General features: G+C 36.3%; 1 protein-coding gene across 2 annotated transcripts in view; it reads left to right on the top strand.

Annotated features, from left to right (window-relative positions):
• The first annotated feature begins 239 nt into the window (after positions 1 to 239).
• The window catches only part of RAB18 (RAB18, member RAS oncogene family), a 30,734-nt gene continuing 10,018 nt past the window's right edge, over positions 240 to 20,955 (top strand). Inside the window, exons 1-3 of one of the 2 annotated variants that reach the window (XM_037140829.2) lie at positions 240 to 443; positions 4,757 to 4,812; positions 16,385 to 16,446. In XM_037140829.2, the coding sequence (XP_036996724.1) occupies positions 376 to 443; positions 4,757 to 4,812; positions 16,385 to 16,446 (186 nt within the window). In that variant the 5' untranslated portion in view covers positions 240 to 375. The remainder of the gene's footprint in view (positions 444 to 4,756; positions 4,813 to 16,384; positions 16,447 to 20,955) is intronic. The other variant, XM_037140828.2, reaches the window with a different exon arrangement.

Raw genomic sequence — 20,955 nt, 5'->3', positions numbered from 1 at the left:
TAGGAGCAGGTGCTGAAATTTTAAATAGAGCGTTATATTTCCCCAACTCAACAATTTCCCAAGTGCACCTCGGAAGCGGGGTTAGGTTAAGGCCGGGAAGGACGAAGAACCCGTCAGTGAAGACACACACAGTGCCCCCGCCTCCCCGCCACGCCCCCCAATCTGCGCTTGCTCAGGAGAGGCAAGAGGCCGAGGACTGTAGGTTTGCGCAGACGCAGAACTACCTCAAGGCGGAGATACGGCTTCAGCAATCCACCGTCAGTAAAAAGAAGGTGGCAGCGGCGGAGGAGCAGTGCGCATGTACGGGCAGCTCTCTTCGGTGAGGGTTTGAGAGCCAGACGGTGGAGGCTGCGCTCGGAGAGGACAAGGGTCAGCATGGACGAGGACGTACTGACCACCTTGAAGATCCTCATCATCGGCGAGAGTGGCGTGGGCAAGTCTAGGTGAGGGCGTCTGCGGGTCGTTACAGGAGTGGCGGGGCCCTTTCCGCCTCCCTGGCCGCGATGTTTCGCCGCGACCTGAAAGGTAACCGGCGGCGGCCGGGGGCGGGGCGGGGTCCGCTGGTGCCCTGCCCAGCCTCCCCGCCGCCGAGGCCCTTCGGCCTTTGCGCCCCGCGCCCGCCCGGAGGCCCGTTCGGGGCCTCTGCCAGGCCCGAGTTCGCTGGATCGCTTTGCCTGCGGTCGCGCAGAGAAGCAATCTAATTGGGGAACCGCTTCCCGTCTGGCTTGTTTGCTGCCGCGGAGCACGGGGCGTGGCGGGCTGGTTTAGGCCGGAGTCTGGCCCAGCCGAGGCCTGGTCTAGGCCCCTCGGGGTTCAGGCTGCCTGTCACCCCGCGAGTTCAGAGTTGTAACTTTATCACTTAGGCATTTCTGTGGGGCTTTTCTAAATATGTGTTCTTCGCAGGAAGTTTCGTGACGCCTTAGATCACATTCCTGGCCTGTTTTGGTACACCCCATTGCAGCTTCTTTTCTGTTTCTTTTCTGAGTCAGCTGTGAAAGAACTCATTGGTCTTCTAATTGCCTTTGGTCTGAGGTGCTAGAGTTCAAGCTGTGGGCCACCTTTCAAAATAAAGGGTAATTGTTAGTTCTCATTTTGCCACATCATATAGGGGTAGAAGGACAAATTGGGGCTGTGCTTTCTTTCTTGACACTTTCTTGGGGAAATAACATTGACGGTTGTTGACGTGGAGCTGGGAACGTGTTGCAAGAGGGTAATGATTTCATCGAGGTCTTAGAACAAGTTCTTTGGGTGAACTTGTCCTTGCCAGCTGATTATGACTAGGTGGTAGTCTAGGGTGCCTTGTACTTTAAACAAATTTCGCGTTCCAGGAGCTGTAAGTAGTTTTACATTGTAGTTGCACCTCCTGATAAACGTATTTTTCAAATCGCATTTAAAGTCTTACTTTTTTAGATACAAAAAGACTTGAAATCTTATTTTGTAATACATTCTGAAATTGTATGTATTTTTAAAATATAACAACACATTTCATAGTTTTTCTCATTTAATGTGTACATTGGAGTAAGGGATTCCTACACAACAAGGAATAAAGTAATGAAACACTATGGGCTAGCCAGATACTGTGATTTGTCTGAATAAAATAATTTTTATTCAGTTTGAAGGTTAAATAAAATAAAATAATTTGTCTGAATAAAATAATGTTCATATCTGTTTGAAGGTGTAAAAGCTAGTAAATATACTGAACATTGACTTAATAGGAATTCTATAGCATTGTGACCTTTCTTTTTTTCTTGAGATGTATGTGACTGTCATTTAAGTTAAGGCCTCTGAAATTGCTGATTTTGAAGTCAGTAAAGGTCAAATGTCATTTCATATGGTTCAACCCAATGCATGATTGATTGGGACTTCTTCTAAATGTATTGGATGGATAACTAGTTAAGCTATGTTAAAATTTCCTCAAAGGGTAACAGTGTTTACATAATTGTGGTTCTTCTTCTAGAGTAAAATGTGTTGCATGTAATTACTGGTTTCCTTTGTTCTCTTTTTTCATACAAAAACTTACGTGGATGTAATATCCAAAATTTTTCTCAGTACTTCATGGTGAGGTATGAATTGCTCACTGCAAAAATTTAACACTTTTAACCATCTCTTTAATGGAAATATTGCATTTAGGGAGAAAGTTGCCTTATTTTTCTAGCTAAATATACATGTTGTGTATGTAATATGTTATGCCTATCTTTCTGAATAAAGTGAGAATAAATGACTACTAAAAAAATAGAAGCCTGTGCTTTTTAAGGTGAGTTAGTTCATAAACATATGTCATGGACATAATCTTAAAGGGTTCTAACCAATAATTTATTTCTATTTCTTTTTAGATCTAGAGTTAGTAAAAACGAGATATCACTTTTATTGAGAAATCGTTGCACAACAAAGGTTATCTTAACTCACTGAAATTAGTGGGTTATTTTTCCAGTTTATTTTGGACTCTTGGAGTGTAGTGAGCGCCTATGTTAGCAGTCAGGAGATCAGGATTATGAAACTAGTGCTTCCACTGGGTGTGATCTTGTATCTGACATTTGAACACTGTAGACTTTCATTTCTTTGTTTGAAAAGTGAGGTTGGAATAGAAATCTCTCAAACTCTATTTCATCTTAAATATGTAAGATTCTTTGATTCTATGGCTAGCCCAACAGAAATAAAGAAGTTGGAAAGTGTTTTAGAAACTGGAAGTGATTCTAGGGATCATCTTTTATATAAGTTGCTGTCCCCCCTGTGTCCCTTGTATCTCCATCCTTTCTGGCTAATTTCATTTGTAAATTAAGAGGTGCAAATTAGTTATAAATCACACTGTTTACTTCTTCCATCTTTAGCTCTGCATGGAGAATATTTTGCTCCTTTAAAAATATGAAAGCTTAAACATATGTCCATTAGAGCAGTGGTTCTTAATCATTTTCAGGTTGTGGGTTTCTTTCAAAATCTAATAGAGAAATGGACTCTATACCTAGAAGAATGAATGCATGCATAGATTTTGGGATTAATTTTGAGCTGCCTGTGTATCCCTGGCTAAGATTGGCTGCTTATACCCAGAGCATGTATTAACATTTGTTGCTTTGCACCACACTAATTCCCTGCCTTTCCTGATAAAGTGTCACTGATGACAAGAGTAGTTGTAAGCATTAGCAATTCTGTAAGAAAAACCCCTGCCTCCGTGTCTGGCACATTATCTATGTTTAATAAATAATAGCCAACACTATCGTTATTATTTATATTACTAAAGTATTGTTACTATTACTACTACTACTGCTCTATAAGGTTATGTTAACCTATGTTTTTGTAATATTTTCTGTAGTGACCAAGCATGGATACATACTTTTTCTATTCTTAAATTGCGGATGACTGAAATTTTTAGTGAAATTTTCACTTCCTTAATTTAAAGTTTAGTGTTGCAGAGGGAAAAAAATTTTGAAACAGTCTTTTAAGATTCTTAACTGCTCTCACCTAGCTCATGTTGAAAGTAAATAAAAATAGTTACAGTCAAGCAGGTTCAGTGTTAACCAGAAAAATCTACAGTTCGACTCTTCTCTTTGACTTTGTGGTGCTGGTTTTATGGTAGACACAAGAAAGCGAAACCAGGAAAGGGACAGTTAACCCTTCAAGTACAGTCATTGATACTGGGTTTGGAAATTCTCAGGAAGCCACTATATTTTGCAGTATGCTCTGTGCCCCCCATCCCACCCCCCACTGAACATCTCTAACAATAATTACAACCTATAGAAATACTTATCCACAACGGAGACATCTGACATTTATTGCCTTAATTTCATTTATGCAAATGGGTAAATAGAACAATTTTGTCCTACTTCAGGAGATAATAGGATTAATTTTATAAATCTGGGGCTTTAACAATAGCTTAGATTTTATTTTTGAAGAGCTTCTAATAACTGACACTTCTGCTTCATATTAAATAAAATAATCCTAGGAGATATAAAATCTTAGAATATTCTTCTATTCTGGTATCATTTTGCTTTCATGTCACCTCCCTTTTTAGTGTCTTTACCATTTTTTAGGTTTAATCCTTTGTTAATCTCTCACCACACCACAACCATGGCAGTTGTCTTGCGTTGATTTTTCTTACTTTTTTTTTGCTAGCATAACTTTTCAAAATGCAGAGCAGTTCTTGCCATTCCATTTTTAAAACCCTTCAGCAGCTCCCTATTGCCTACATGATGTTATACACCTTGCATATCATTTGTCAGAGTATATGTACTCCGTACATCATGTGATCTGTCTGCCTTCACTGTTTATTAGTGTATCTTTTTATCCCACATAGGGAATAGTCACACTGTGTACTACAAAGTACTAGACATTCACATCTTTCTGTTTTTAGTTGAATTCAGAATGAATTACACAACAAATATTTTTTAAGAAAATTAACTTGCTGCATTCCAAGAGACTTATTTCTCTCCCTTTGTCCACATTAGTTAAAGTATGACATGATGTTGTATCACTTTCTTGGAAGGACATATCAGTAGAGTTAAATAAACAGACAAACCTTTCCACACTTGGGAATTTGTGTAGGGAAGCATGGGGAATATGTTTTCTAGAATACATTACTTTGCTCTTCTTTAATTGCCTTTCCAGTAATTTAATTTGTCCTTATATACCTGCACTGAAGCAATATTTGGGGAGTAATATTCTTAGATGCATCTAATTGGTGAGAAAATATAACATCACAAACATATCAAGTGCTTAGCAGAAAAGTCAAATTTCTGATCTATGTTTTTTACATCTCTTCTAGCCTGCTCTTGAGGTTCACAGATGATACTTTTGATCCAGAACTTGCAGCAACAATAGGTAAGCCTATGTTTAAAAATCTAGTAGACACACTAAATATTTTCTTGCCGTCAGGATGTTTTATCTACTACCTGCTCACCATTTGTCTTTCAAAGCTTAACTTTGTTGTCATTAAGTTTCTGAAGGCTTTGTTGATCTCACTAAGCAAAAATAACTTTGTAATCTATTGTATCATGTGGCACTTTAACACTGTGGATGTTATGATTACCTGCAAACACAGTTTCTTTTGTGTACCATGGATTGTCTTTTATTCAGCAGTGTCCAATTATCTGAATATTTATTGTATACCAGGCGCTCTCCTAAGAGGTGGGGTTATAATGATGAATAATACAGACTTGGTCACTATCATCATGGACCTAATAGTGTTGCCTTAGTAGCATATGTTAATTTTGTGTTTTTAGCATATGCTACAGTATCTGGAATGAACTCTGCACTCAATATATTTATTAGTGAGTTATTAAACATTGTTAGGAGCAGTTATACGTAAACTCCTTTAAAAAATGAAATTTAGATTACCTGAGAATGGTTTGCCACACTACCTTTTTAGAATATATGAGAAGATAGAGCTAAATATTTTGGTATCATATGTTTAGGGAGTAGACGACAATATTAAGATATTAAGAGATAGCTTGTCAGAGTTCAAAGGGCTGAGTCAGAGCAAGACAGTTTGGGCTGTGCCTTGAACTAGTTGTGATCTTGGGCAAGGCATTTACTTACTTACTTACTTACTTATTTTTTGGAGAATTTTGCTTGGGCAAGGCATTTATTTATTTATTTGAGCATTTTTCTGTATCAATATGATTGTGTGGGTTTTTTATTGAAGATTTTATTTATTTATCTTTAGAGGGGAAGGGAAGGAGATAGGGAGAAAAACATCAGTGTATGGTTGCCTCTCGTGTGTCCCCTGCTGGGAACTGACCTGCAACCCAGGAATGTGCCCTGACTGGGAATGGAACCACTGTACTCTGGTTCACAGGCCCGTGTTCAATCCACAGAGCTACACCAATTTAACTTCGTCACCTTGATTCATAAATTGAGAAGTTTTGCTAATAGAGAATACATTTCTTCCCACTCTGACATTTTGTGATCTGATGACTAGAATGTAGTAATAGATGATCCTAGCACTGTTGTTAGGGAAAATGGTTTCTCTTACTCTTAACTGGCTTTATTTGTTTTCACTAACTGTGGGTCTGTTTATTTTTGTTTTTAAATAATTTTATACCTAGAGAAAAGTTGTGAAAATATTTCAAAGAATTCCTCTATATCTTACTCAAATTCCCCAACTGTTAATATTAATCACATTTGGTTTATCCTTCTCTCTCTGCATTCAAACAGTGGTCACATGTTTTTCCCAAATGTTTGAGAGGAAATTACAGATCTAATGCCTTTCACTTCTAAATACTTTATTGTGTATTTCCTAAGTTAATATGGATAAAATTCCACTGTATACATTCAGATTTTATCGATTTTCTTACTATTGTCTTATGTAGTAAAAGTAAAAAAATTGTTTCTGGTCCAGGAGTCAGTGCAAGATCACACATTGAATTTAGTTGTCATTTGTCTTTAATCTCTTTTAATCCAAACAGTCTTCAGTCTTTCTTTGCGTTTCATGGCCGTGACATTTTTTTAAAATAATTTTTTATTTTTCAGTTACAGTTGGTATACAATAACTTTTAGTTTCAGGTGTACAGCCCAGTAATTAGACATTCATATAGATCATGAGGCAGTGACCCCATTAAATCTAGTACTCATCTGATATTATACATAGTTAAGACAGTATTATTGACTATATTCTCAATGCTGTACTTTATATCCCAGTTACTATTCCTTAACTACAGGTTTGCCCTTCTTAATCCCTTCAGTTTTCCTATTCATACCTCCTACCCTTCTGATCCCCTCTGGCAACCTTCAAATTGTTCTCTGTATCTATGAGCCTGTTTCCATCTGCTTGTTCATTTATTTTGTTTCCTAGATTTCACATTTGAAGGAAATCGTATGACATTTGTCTTTCTCTATTTTACTCATTTCACTCAGAACAATATGCTTTAGGCCCATCCATGCTGTTGCAGATGGAGAGATTTCACTCATTTTTTTTTATGGCTGAGCCATATTCCATTGTATATATGCACCACTTTGTCTTTATTCATCTGTTGATGGACACTTAGGTTGCTTCCATATGTTGGGTGTTGTAAATAATGCTGCAGTGAACATATGGCTGTAGATCTTTACAATTTAATGTTTTGGGTTTCTTTGGGCAAATATCCAGATGTGGAATTGCTGGGTTCTTCTTGGTCTCTTGTTATAGCCTTTGTTTTAAAGTCTGTTTTGTCTGTTACAAATATTGCTATCCAAGTTATTTTGTTTTGTTTTGTAATGAAATGTATTTTCCATCCCTCTACTTTCAGTCCATGTGTCTTTTTGTCTGAGGTGAGTCTCTTGTAGGTGGCATATGTTTGGGTCTTGTTTTGTTACCTGTTCAGCCACTCTATATCATTTGATTGGAATATTTAATCTTCTTGAATTTATAGTAGTTGTTGATAAGTATGTATTTATTGCCATTTTATTATTCAGAATTTTATCTTTTTTCTTCTTAAAGAAGATCCTTTAACATTTCTTGTAATACTGGTTTGGTGATGATGAACTCCTTTAGCTTTTTCTTGTTCAGGAATCTCTTTATCTGTCCTTTGATTCTAAGCGATAGCCTTAGTGGGTAGAGTAGTTTTGGTTGCATGTCCTTATTTTTCGCCACTTTGAATACTTCTTACCAGTCCCTTCTGGCCCGGAGTGTTTCTGTTGAGAAATCAGCTTACGTTCTTATGGGAACTCCTTTGCAGGTAACCAACTTCTTTTCTCTTGCTGATTTTAAGATTCTCCCTTTGTCTTTAACCTTTGGCATTTTAATTATGATGTGTCTTGGGGTGGGCCTTGTTGGGTTTGTCTTGATTGGGACTCTGTGCTTCCTGGTCTTGTATGTCTATTTCCTTCACCAGGTTAGGGAATTTTTCCATAATTTTTTTTTCACATAGGTTTTCCATTCCTTGCTGTCTCTCTTCTTCTGGTACCCTCATGATGTGAACGTGGCATGTTTAAAGTTGTGCCAAGAGGCTCCTTAAACTATCCTCAGTGTTTTGGGTTTATTTTTTTTCTTTTTGCTGTTCTGTTTGGGTGTTTTCTGCTTTTCTATATTCTAAATTACTGATTTGTGTCTGCTTCATTTACTCTACTACTGTTGATTTCCAGTAATGGGTTCTTCATTTCAGTTAATGTGTTCTTCATTTCTGACTGGTTCTTTTCTATATTTTCTGTCTCTATTTTTTATGTTTCTATAAGTTTGTTGAAGTTCTAACAAGTTCATTTACTCTTCCCCTAAGTTTATTGAGTATCCTTCTAACCAGTGTTTTGAACTCTGCATCTGAGAGATGGTATAGTTCTGTTTTTGGAGTTTTGTTCTGTTCTTTCATTTGGGACATGTTTCTTTGTTTCTTCTTTTTGGCTGCCTCTATGCTTGTTTCTGTGTATTGGGTAGAACTGCTGTGTCTTCTGGGCTTGGTAAAGTGGTCTTATACATAGTAGGTGTCCTGTGTAGCCCAGTGGCGTGGTCTCCCCTATCACCCAAGTTGGGTGTTCCAGGTGCAGCTATCACCCCATCCCTCTGCGTGTAGGCTCTGTGCACAGTCGTGTTGTAGTTGAGCCTTGATTGCTGTTGGGAACCTCAGTAGGAGGGACTGACTGCCCCCCAGCCAGTTGGCTATGAGGACCAGCTATGACTAAGTCGGATTGGCTGCTGTGCAGGGGCCAGCCCCCATACAGGACTTGCTTCAGCAGAACCCTGATGCCCAACAGTCTGCCCCTTGAGTGTGTCAGTGGTGGAGGTAGTTGGGTGGTACTCAGAGTTGTCTGAAGCTATCTACCAGGAGCGTTGGCTCTAGGACCTCCCAGGAATTGCAGGCCAAGGTCAGCCACCACCTGTGCTCTGTGCTGGGCCACCTGGCATTAGCTACATAGTGATCCACAGATGGCTGGCTTTAGCGTTCCCAGGAGAGTTTATAGATGTTTGATGCCTTCACATAAGCTCGTTAAAATATTTGGAAATTTGAAATAATTCAAAGGAAAATCTAACTATTCCATTTCATATAATTTCATTCAGTTAAACATTTTAATTGGAATAAAGCAATAAAAATGACACTAGCATTTCTTTATTTAGAATAATGGCAAATACTTCCTCATATTTAATAGTTTGTTTTGAGGTTTTTACTTTTACTTTGAGGTTTTATTAGGAAATGTGATTTTTTCCATTTGTCTTTTCAGCATTGATACACTGTTGATAGACTTTATACTGAAATGTCCTTGCTTTCCTAAATAAGTCTTTACTCATACTGTTTGACATATTTCTGGATTCTGTTGACTGATACTTAGTTTAGCATTTTTACACCTAGCCCTGGCTAGTGTGACTCAGTGGATTGAGTGCTGCCTTTGAACTGAAAGGTCACTTGGTCGATTCCCAGTCATGGCATGTGCCTGGGTTGTGGGCCAGGTCCCTAGTTTGGGATGTGCAATAGGCAACCAATTGATGTTTCTCTTGCATGTTGATGTTTCTGTCCCTCTCTGTCTCCCTTCCTGTCTCTTTAAAAATAGAAGTAAAATCTTTAAATAGAATTTTTACACCTATTTTTAGATATAGTATGTCCCCTCCCCTTTTTTTTGGTATATTTGAAAAATGAGGATCTGGTATTAGAGTTGTACTGGTTTATAAAATGAAGGAGCTTTTTAAATTGTCTTTCCTAGCTTAAATTTGTTCTTTAAAGGTTGTATTTCAATCTGATCCTGTTCTTTTCCATACCATCCCAACCTCTTCAAGTTTTCTGTTTCTTAAGATAGTTTTGACAGTGTATCTGGAAAGCCCAGTTACTTCTTAAGTTAGTTGCACATAGCATTCTTTCAGACTCTTCATTATCTGTGTTTAAGTTCCTTTCTCATTTCTAAACTTGTATATTTTTGTTGTCTGTCTTTTTCTGAGGGATGTATCTATTTTATTGTTTGAGGAATTGCTTTACTTTTTCAGTTCCTTTTGAATTTTGGTTTAATTTGTTAGTTTCTTGAGATTTTTAATGTCATTTTTAATAAAGGTGTCCTCTTAGAGTAAGTTTTACTGTGTCGCATAGGTTGTGCTGTGGTGTGTTTCTTTTTTATTTTTCTTAGGTAGTTTGAATTTTCAGTTTGAACATTTGAAATCTTTGATTTAGAAATGGTCTTCTCTATTTCCAGAGCACTTAAATTAGGAAAGGTTGTGAAAATGAAGGAATTAGCCAGGCAAATGCAAACAACCAAAAGCAGAGGTGGTAATTTAAGTTAGGGTAGAATTTAAGGTTAATATACTGGACAGAATAAAATAGGGTCTTATGTAATGATCAAAGGTCCAATTAATTAACAAAGCAGCTATAACAGTCATAAACTAGTAGGCACCAAACATAGAAGCTGTGTGTATATAATATATATATAATATATAAATATATATTATATATATAATTGCTTATGTATATTATATATGTGTGTGTATACACACACATGCATGTGCAAAGTCTGTCCATACATAGAGATGAAGTAAAATTGACTTTTCTGGGGTATACAGTTATTTGAATTTTAACATATGTATTATAATAATTGTATATGATCATATTTTTACCTCCACAGTGGGATGCCATACAGTTGTATCACCCACCAGCCCAACTACCTAGTGCTGTCCCTTCTTTATTTTTCTCTATTTGTTTGTTTGTTTGTTTGTTTATAGAAAGAGGGGGAAGGAGGGAAAAAGTGAGAGGGAGAGAAACATCAATGTGAGAGAAACATCAGTTGGTTGCCTCTCACATGTGCCCTGACCTGGGACTGAACTGGCAACCCAGGCATGTGCCCTGACCAGGAATCAACCTGGGGACCTTATGCTTTGCAGGTTGTCACCCAAACAACTGGAGCCTCACTAGTCAGGGCAGTTGTTCTCTTTTATTGCTGAGTTATATTTGATTGTATGGACATTTCAGAGTTGGTATCTTTTCTCCCATTGTAGGACATTTAGGTTGTTTCCAGTTTTGGGTAATTATGAATAGACTGGTTTTTAACTTTCAGGTACAGGATTTTATATAAATACTAATTTTTATTTCTCTAGAATAAATACTTAGTAATGGGATTGCTGGATTATGTGGTAAATGCATACTTGACTTTAGAAAACAGTTTGGCCATTTTTAAATAAAGTACTTTTACATTATTCCCACTAACATTATATGAAAGTTCCTTCTCTTTCACATCTTCACTTATCATATAGGGATGGGCAAATAATTCACTACTAGGTAATAATACAAGAATAAACTAGGTGTTTCACTTAAAGCTGTAAACCTACTTTTGCATACCCCTGTACTTAGTATAAATGGTCTTTTAAATTTTGACCATCTGGTAGATGTGTATTGGTATCTCATGGTTTAATTTGCATTCTGTAATGACTGATGGGATTGAACATCTTTTAAAGTGCTTACATAGTATGTAAAGTGTTCATTCAAATCTTTCATTCACTTATTAATTGGATCTTGTCTTTTTTCATTGTTGAATTTTGGGAGTTCTTTATATATTCTGCATATTAATCTTTTATTAGATGATTTATGCTTTGCAAGTATTTTCCTCCAAGTCTGGCTCCTCTTGTAATTTTCTTAAGAGTGGAAATTTTTTATTTTGATAAAATCTGATTTTTTCTTTTATGGGTGATATCCATTTTCTATCTTTTGCCCAACAGAAGTTGTATGATTTCCTCTATGTTCTAGAAATTTTACACTTTCATGTATTACAGTGGGTCTGTGTATCATTCTGAATCACTTTTAGATCAGTTTGGGAGAATTGACCTCTTAATAATATTGAGTCTTATGATAACTGAACAAGTTATATCTCTTCATTTGTTTATGTCTTTTAAAATTTCAAGTGTTTTGTTTCAGCTCTTGCACATCTTTTGCTAAATTCAGCATTAAGTATTTCATAGATTTTTATGTAAAATGGTATTGAAGATTTAAATAATTTTTCAACTTCCCTTTGTTCATGGCTAACATGTAGGAACATATGTCTTGATTTTTTTAAATGTTTATTTTATATCCTCCAACCTTACTAAACCTGCTTATTAGTGCTAGGAGCATTCTGCTTTGTTTTTTATTCTATAGATTCCATTGGATTTCTATATTCTTCCTTACCAATCTGGTTGATTACTAAGGGAAAATATTTAATCTTTATTTTAGGTGTGATATTAACTGTAACATTAGGTACATTGACATTGTTTTGCAACCGTCACCACTATAAATTTACCAAACTTTTTTATTATCTCAAACAGAAACTTTACCAGTTAAACAGTCACTCCTACTACACTCCCCCCTAAGCTCCTAGTAATCTTTATTTCATTTTCAATCTCTATGACTTTGCCTAGTTTAGGCACTTCATACAAATAGAATCATACAAAATTTGTCCTTTTGTGACTGGCTTCTTTCCTTTGCATCATGTCCTCAAGATTCTTCCATGCTGTTGCATGTGTCAGAATTTCATTCCATTTTATGGCTGAATTGTTCCAGCCTATCATGTAGCACATTTTTTAAATCAATTTAGTTTTGGTTCCTGGACCCAATTCCAATTTGTGTGGAAGGCGTGTCTTCAATGTCATCAGTTCTTGAGACGCTAGCTGGCCCAATTTTGATATCTAACCAGAGATAGCATCAGATCTTACAGGCTAAGGGTTTAGTCCTATGGGACTGCCCACTTCCTCCTGTCTCCACTCCGCCATCAGTACTTCAGATGCCAGTCCAAATCCCAGGTTGTCACCTGTGCTTCTGACTGGCTATACATGCGGGTTCCCACAGTCTCCTCCTTAGACTTCAGATATCAGTCACAAATTCAAGTTGTTACCTGTACTTATAACTGATTGGCTGTAAATCAGTTTCCCTCTAGTCTCTCCTCAGGTTCAATTAATTTGCTAGAGCAGCTCACAGAACTCAGAGAAACGTTTCACTTACTACATCACTGATCTATTACAAAAGGAACAGACAGATGGAAGAAATGCATAGGGCAAGATGTGTGGGAAGGATTGTAGAGCTTCCGTACACCCCTCATCCTAAAGTCAATGTGGAAGCTCTTTGAACCCTCTTGTTTTTGTTTTTTATAGAGGCTTCGTTATATAGGCAGGATTGATTAAATCATTGGCTATTGGTGATTGATTCAACCTCCGGCCCTTCTCCCCTTCTCCACAGAGATCAGAGATGGAACTGAAAGTTCCAATCCCCTGTTCACAAGGTTGGGTCCCCTGGAAACCAGTCTCCATCCTTACATGGAGTCTAAAAGCCACTTCATAAACATTACTGCAAAAAAAAAAAGCTCTTGGAATTTCCATATAGATTGTGTTGATGAATCTGTAGATTTCTGGGTGTACTGTTGTCATCTTAACAATGCTAAGTCTTTCAACTCATGAACACGGCATCTCTTTCCTTGTACTTGTGTCTTCTTTAATTTCTGTCAGCAGTGTTCGTAGGTGTCAATGTGTAAGTCTTAAACCTCCTTGGTTAAATTTATTCTTAAGTCATTTATTCTTTTTGATGTTATAAGTGGAATGGAATGTTTTTTTTAAATATTCTTTTGGGATTTTTCATTGCTACTATATACAGATGCCACTGATTTTGTATTGATTTTACATTCTACATCTTTGCTGAATTCATTTATTCTTGCAGGGTTTTTTTGTGTGTGTATGTATGTGTAGAATAGTCAATAGGATTTTCTGTATATTAAGAGTATATTGTCTGAATAGATATAATTTTACTTCTTCCTTTCCACTTTGGATGCCTTTTATTTCCCTTTTCTTTCCTAATTGTTCTGGCTAGAACTTTATAGTGAGAGTGGGCCTCCTTGGCCAGTTTTTCATCTCACAGGAAATGCTTTCATGTTGGTGAACACTTGGAGGTGCTGGGAGGATGGCAGGCTTTGAGGAGGGCATGGAAGCCATGTGCCCCTTCCCACATTCCTTGCCCTTTGTGTCTCTTTCATTTTACTGTTCCTGGGTTGTATCCTTTTATTATACCTGTCTTATTTATAGCCACTTGGTCAGAAGCACAGTTAACAACCTGGATTGTGATTGGCATCTGTAATGGCAAGTGCAGTAGTGTTGTGGGACTGAACCTTTACTCTGTGAGATCTGACTCTATAATTCCAGGTTTGTAGGATCAGAGCTGCACTGAATTGTAAGACAGCCGCCTGGTGTCCCTGGAGAGATGGAGAATTGCTTCTTTTGGGGGAAACCCCTACATATCTGGTCACAGAAAATGTTCAGTTTTGTAGTGGAGGAGAAACATGGGAGTGTTCCTAGAGATTCTGCTTCTAGTATGAGCTCCTTGTCATCCACATGAGGAGGTTAAAAAGATATTTTAATCAAATCTAGTAGTAAGAATTTGGCAAAGTCAAATTGATCAAAGAGGTTCCCACATTCTGCTGCCAATGAAGTCAGATTAACAGCCACTTGGAAACAGAACCAGGCCTGGTGAAGGAACAGTCTGAGCATATGAGGGCTAAAGAGCTCAATGGCAGCTCATTAGAATCACTAGAAGAGACAAGGGAAGATGAATGGGGACTTGAGGGGTCTCAGTCTAGATGAGGCCCTGTCAGCCTAACTGTGTGTGTTGACTTTGATGGTAGGGTGTTCTCTGTAACTTTGAGATCTGTTAGATGTGTTAGAAGAATAACTTGGAAACAATTATCAACATCTTTGAGATGTGTTAGAAGAATAACTTGGAAAAAGTTACCAACATGTAAACTACATGTGACAGAGACAGTCATTAGGCTGTCCAGAAACACACAGAAACAGGAAATTATAAAAGAGAAAGGTGATTAGAGGAAGGTAGGAAAACAAACATTCTGGGAACAGTGAGTTTCTTTTCTTGGGTAAACTAATTAGCCAGTAACTAGGAAAAAGGCCAGCTTGCCCCTGATCATGCTGTCTGTGGTTATTAAGGAAAAAAGAGTTCTCCGCTCTCTGAACAACCTTGAGAATTTAACTGTAAAATACGTATGACAGGCTATCTCTCTGTGGATCTACCAATGGCCTTGATTTAGTATGTGCACCAAGTCAGAACTATTACCCTTATCTGGAGTTTCTTAGGTTTTCTTTTATTTTTTAAACTGATATGAATAAAATGTAAGGAATTTCATATATATATATTTTTTAATCCAGATATAGTATATACAAGGTTACTTAACGTGGGATTTTGGGGGGAGGTGGGTTGCAAAGAAACTTTATACTTAGGCTTTCCTTGGGCTATGTAATTGGTACAATCCTTTAACTAATGGTTGCACATCGTCCTAGGCATGGCTTTAACAACTCCTTTATCACTTTAGCCCTAAACACCAAACTGTTTTTTTAATCTTTGGCACACAGAAGACCTGTCATAATGCACATTTTGAAATGCATTTTTATGCCTAATTTGTATATGTAATGGATTACCAGAAATCATCCAAGAATTACTAATATATTTCCTCATTGGTGACAGGTGTTCTATTAAACAGTTAGTATATGGGGGTGCTGTTCATCTTAGTTGTGGCTTTTCTGAATTAATTGTGACAAGCTAATAAGATCTTTTGAAAGTTACTTTCCAAACTTCTTGAGCTAATGTTTTCCCTCTGGCCAGGGGGGTAGACTGCATATTATTTCTGATACTCTTTAAAGGCCTGTGGACAGTTACTTTCATTCAAGCCAGATGGCATGTGTCAACTCCTTTTCCTGAAAAGGGAGATGTTTTGGGGAGTTGCTGTAGTAAAACCTTATGTGACTTTTTATGAAGCTCTTTTTCTCTTTATGTAAATTACTACCAATAGAAGAATTTTACAGAACTGTGAGCACCCCCTTCCCCCCGTCTTTCACAAGGGTTGGTCACAGTTTTTTTTGTGTGTGTAAATTCTCTTACTGAAATTGTGCAGTAGTAAGTGATCATTGATAAAGTTATATAAAACTAATACTGCTTTTAGGATAAAAATAAACAAAACAAAGAATTTACAAGATAAGAAGTGGCTCCTTTATATTTTTACTAGTTTTCCAGGTTTCCTACAGTCAGAATCCAAATTAGGGAGTTGGTTAGCTGGGAATGACACTCTTAATAATAGTGTGTAGATGCTTAGGGAGCCTCTGAAAATTGCCTGGTTTTCACAGCCTGCCCTACATAGTCTTTTGTACTTAAACAGTCTGAATTCTAACTCTTGGCTTGTAATGTGCATGTTCAATCTCCCCCTTACACTGAATTTTATTTTTTCAGTAAAATTTTTATTTTTTCAGAAGCACAGGTAGGTGAATGTTTGAATCCTATAAACATCTGGCTTTCATTTATCCTGACTAAATCCTAAGGTGCTGAACTTTAGTGACACTTTTTCTTTTATCTTTACATCCATAACTCTTAAGAACTTGGGGTGTGAATTAGGGCATTTGGTTAAGTGACTTTTTTGTTTTCTGGTGTTCTTGGTAATTGATTTTAAAAATATATCTTACTGGGATTCTTACCAAAATTTTTATTTTTTCAAGGTGTTGACTTTAAAGTGAAAACAATTTCAGTGGATGGAAATAAGGCTAAACTTGCAATATGGGTAAGACTTTTAAAATGTATTTGTATAAATATGAAATTGTACTTTTTAAAGAAGTAAATCTTGGTGTTTATAGTTTTTTAGAGGTGAATGAACAATTTGTATTGACTAACTTTTGGGAAATTTGATGTTGATTAAAGGATAAGCAATAAATAATTATATCTTATAGTTGGGTAAGAGACCTGTTTTATTTAAATTTTTCAAATATAGAAGTCCATTCAGAATATTAAAAAACAGAAAAATATTTTAAAAATTATCTTGCATGCCAGAAAGAATTATTGTTATTGGTTGTATTTCTTTAAAGTTTTAAAAAGATAACTTAGACTAAACTAACATAACACTAAAGGCAGTTGTTGGGGAAAAGGGAAATGGAGTTATACTTAGAAGAAATATTTATGTTTTAAGTATAAATATTTATAAAATTTGAGTTTTCCAATGTTGGGCTTATTTTTTATTGTTGTTCAAGTACAGTCTGTTTTCTCCCTACCCCTTTTCCACTCCATGCCCAGTCTTTACATACTGCCTTTTCTTTCATTTGCCTGTCAACCAAACAGTTCTGATCTACATTGCTCTGCTGACAAGACATCTTCATAGTAATGCTGAATAGGTAGCTTAATTTAAAAAACATTTTTATTGAATTTATTGGAGTGACATTGGATAATAAAATTATATCGGTTTCAAGTGTACCATTCTATAATACATCATCTGTATATTGTATTGTATTTACCACCCTACATCAAGTCTCCTTCCATCACCATTTATCCCTCCTTTACCCTCTTCTACCTCGTCTCTCTTCCTCCTTTCCCCCTTGTCATCACCACACCATTGTCTGTGTCTGTGAGTTTTTTTTAACCCTTCAACTTTTTAACCCAGTGCCCCCAACTCTCCTCTCCTCTGACAGCTGTCAGTGTGTACTCTACCTGTGAGTCTGTTTCTATTTTAATTTTATTTTGTTCATTAGATTCAACATTTAACTGAAATCATATGGTACTTGTCTTTCTCTGATTGGTTTATTTCACTTAGCAAAATATTCTCTAGGTCTGCCCATGTTGTCACAATTGGAAAGATTTCCTTCTTTTTTGTGGTCAGGTAATATTCTATCATGTAAATGTACTACAGTTTTTTTATCCATTCACCTACAGGTGGGCACTTGGGCTGCTTCCAAATTCTGGATATTGTAAATAATGCTGCAGTGAACAAAGGGGTGCATGTATTCTTTTGAATTAATGTTTTGGGTTTCTTTTATTATTTTCCAAGAAGTGGAATTCCTGGGTTATAAGGCAGTTCCATTTTTAATTTTTTGAGGAAACTCCATATGGCTTTCCATATTGGCTGCACCAGTCTGCATTTCCACCAACAGTGCGCAAGGGTTCTCTTTTCTCTACAACCTCACCAACACCTGTTGTTTTATTGATGGTAGCCATTCTGACAGGTGTGAGGTGATAATCTCATTGTGATTTTAATTTGCATTTCTCTAATGATTGGTGATGTTGAGCATCTTTTCATATATCCATTGGTCATCTGTATGTCCTCTTTGGAAAAGTGTCTACTAAGGGTCTTTTGCCCATTTGTAAATAAAATTGTTTGTTTTTGGTGTTGAGTTGTATAAGTTCTATATAGGTTTTGGATATTAACCCCTTATCAGATATATTATTGATGAATATGTTCTCCCACAGCAGGTTGTCTTTTCATTTCGTTGAAGGTTTCCTTTGCTGTGCAAAAACATTTTAGTTTAATGTAGTCCCATTTGTTATTTTTCTTTTTTTTTACCTTGCTTTAGGAGATGTATCAGAAAAAATATTACTAAGAAAAATGCCCAAGATTTTACTGCCTATGTTTTCTTCTAGGATTTTTGTGGTTTCGAGTCTTACATATAAGTCGTTAATTCATTTTGAGTTTGTTCTTGTGTATGGTATAAGAAGTTGGTTCTTTTTTTTTTTTGCACTTATATGCCCAGCTTTCCTAGAACTATTTACTGAAAAGACTGTCTTTACCCCATTATATGTTCTTACCTCCTTCTTCAAATATTAATAGATCATAAAGGTGTGGCTTTATTTTTGGTTGCTCTATTCTTTTTTTTATTTTTCCTTTTATCGACACTAAAGAGAGGGGAAGGGACAAAGAAAAGGAGAGAAACATCAGTGTGGAAGAGAACCCCTGCCTCTTGTACATGCCCTGACGGGGTACCAAACCCACAACCCGGGTGTGTTCCCTGACCAAGAATCAAATCACGACGTTTCAGTTTGTAGGATGATGCCCAACCAATGGAGCCATACCAGCCAGGTCTTGACCTTCTGTTCTGTTCAGTTGATCTGTATGTCTGTTTTTGCCAGTATCATGCCGTTTTGATTACTGTAGCCGTCTAGTATAGTGTGACATCAGGTAGTGTGATTCCTCCTCCAACTTTGTTGTTCTTTGTCAAGATTGCTGTGGTTATTCAGGTTTTTTTGTGGTTCCACGTAAATTTTTGGAGTATGTTCTAATTCTGTGAAATATGCCATTCATATTTTGATAGGAATTGCAATGAATCTATAGATTGCTTTGGGTAGAATGGACATTTTAATAATGTTAATTCCTCCTATCCATGAATACAGTACATGCTTTTATTTATTTGTATCTTCTGCAGTTTCTTTCTTTGGTGTCTTAAAATTTTCCGAGTAGAGGTCTTTTATATCCTTGGTTAAATTTATTCCTTGGTGTTTTATTTTAGTTTTTGAAACAGTCCACTCGGATAGTTTATTGTTGGTACATAAAGATGCACCTGATATCTGTATGTATTTTGTGTTCTCCTGCACTACCAAATTCCTCTATCAGTTCCAGTAGTTTTGCCCATTGAGTACGATGTTAGCTGTGTGTTTGTCACCTATGGTCTTTATTATGTTTAGGTGCAATTCCTCTATTCCCACTTTGCAGAGAGTTTTTATCATAAATGTGTGCTGTATTTTATCAAATGTTTTTTCTGTATCTATTGATATGATCATGTGATGTTTATCCTTCATTTTGTTTATGTCATGTACCATGTTTGTTGATTTGCAGATATTGTACCAACTTTGCATCCCTGGAATAAATCCCACTTGATCATGGTGTATGATCTTTGTAATGTATTGTTGGATCTGGTTTGATAATATTTGTTGAGGATTTTAGCATTTATGTTCATCAGGGATATTGGTGTATACTTTTTTTCCTTGCAGTTTTTTTTATCAGGCCTTGACAGAAGAACGTGGGCCTCTTCCCTCCTCTTGAATTTTTTGGAACAGTTTGAGAAGTATAGGCGTTTGTTCTTTTTTTAGATGTTTGGTAAAAATCACCAGTGAAGCCATTGGATCTAGGACTTTTATTCATTGGTACTCATTAGTTGAAGTTGGTCTGTTCAGATTTTCTATTTTTGTCTTGATTCAGTTTTGGAAGATTGTATGTTTCTAGGAACTTACGCATTTCTTCCGGATTGTCCAGTTTGTTGGCATTTAGGTATTAGTAATATTTTCTTAACAATCCTTTGTATTTTTTTGGTGTCAGTTGTTACTTCTCCTTTTTCATTTCTGATCTTATTTATTTGAGTCCTCTCTTTCTTCCTTGATGAGTCTGGATAAAGGTTAATCATCCTTGTTAATCTTTTCAAAGTACATGCTCTTGATTTCATTGATCTTTTGTATTGAGGTGTTTTTTTAGACTTTTTTCTTTGTTTATTTCTTCTCTGTTCTTTATCATTTCCTTTCTCTACCCATTTTGGGCTTTGTTTGTTGCTCTTTTTCTAGTACCTTTAAGTGTAAAGTTATATTGTTTATTTGAGATTTTTCTTGTTTCTTGATAGTAGGCCTACAATGCTACGTTTTTTTTCCTTTTAGGACTGACTGCTTTAGTGGGGTCCATTAGATTTTTGCTTTTTGTTCTCATTTTCTTTTTTCTCAAGGCATATTTTGATTTTTTCCTTGATTTCATTCTTAACCCAGTCATTATTTAGTAAAATGTTATTTAGCCTCCAAGTGTATGTTCTTCAATTTTTTTCTTACGAGTTCTAGTTTCTTACCATTGTGGTTAGAGAAGATGCTTGATACGATTTCAATCTACTTAAATTTATTGAGGTTTGTTTTTTGTCTTAACATGTGATCTATCCTAGAAAATGTTCCACGCGTACTTGGAAAGGATCTGTATTCTGCTTTAAGTGAAATGCTCTGAAGATAGCAATTAAAACTATCTTTTCTTGTTGATTTTCTGTCTGGAAGATATACCCATTGATGTCAATGGGATGTTAAAATCCCCCACTGTGACTAAGACAGTCAACCTCTCCATTTACATCCATCAGGATTTGCTTTATATATTCAGGTGCTCCTATATTAGGTGCATAAAGGTTTATAAGGGTTATATCCTTTTGTTGGATTGATCCCTTTATCATTGTGTAGTATCATTCTTTGTTTTTTATTTAGCCTTTGTTTTAAAGTCTATTTTCTCTGATATACTGTTCCAGCTTATTTCATTTCCAATTGCATGAAATATTTTTTTTATATCCCTTTA

Source organism: Artibeus jamaicensis, unplaced genomic scaffold (genome assembly GCF_021234435.1).
Source record: "Artibeus jamaicensis isolate MK-2021 breed Jamaican fruit bat unplaced genomic scaffold, CSHL_Jam_final contig_867, whole genome shotgun sequence".
Taxonomy (NCBI): Eukaryota; Metazoa; Chordata; class Mammalia; order Chiroptera; family Phyllostomidae; genus Artibeus; species Artibeus jamaicensis.
This window is presented reverse-complemented; position numbering and strand designations above follow the sequence as displayed.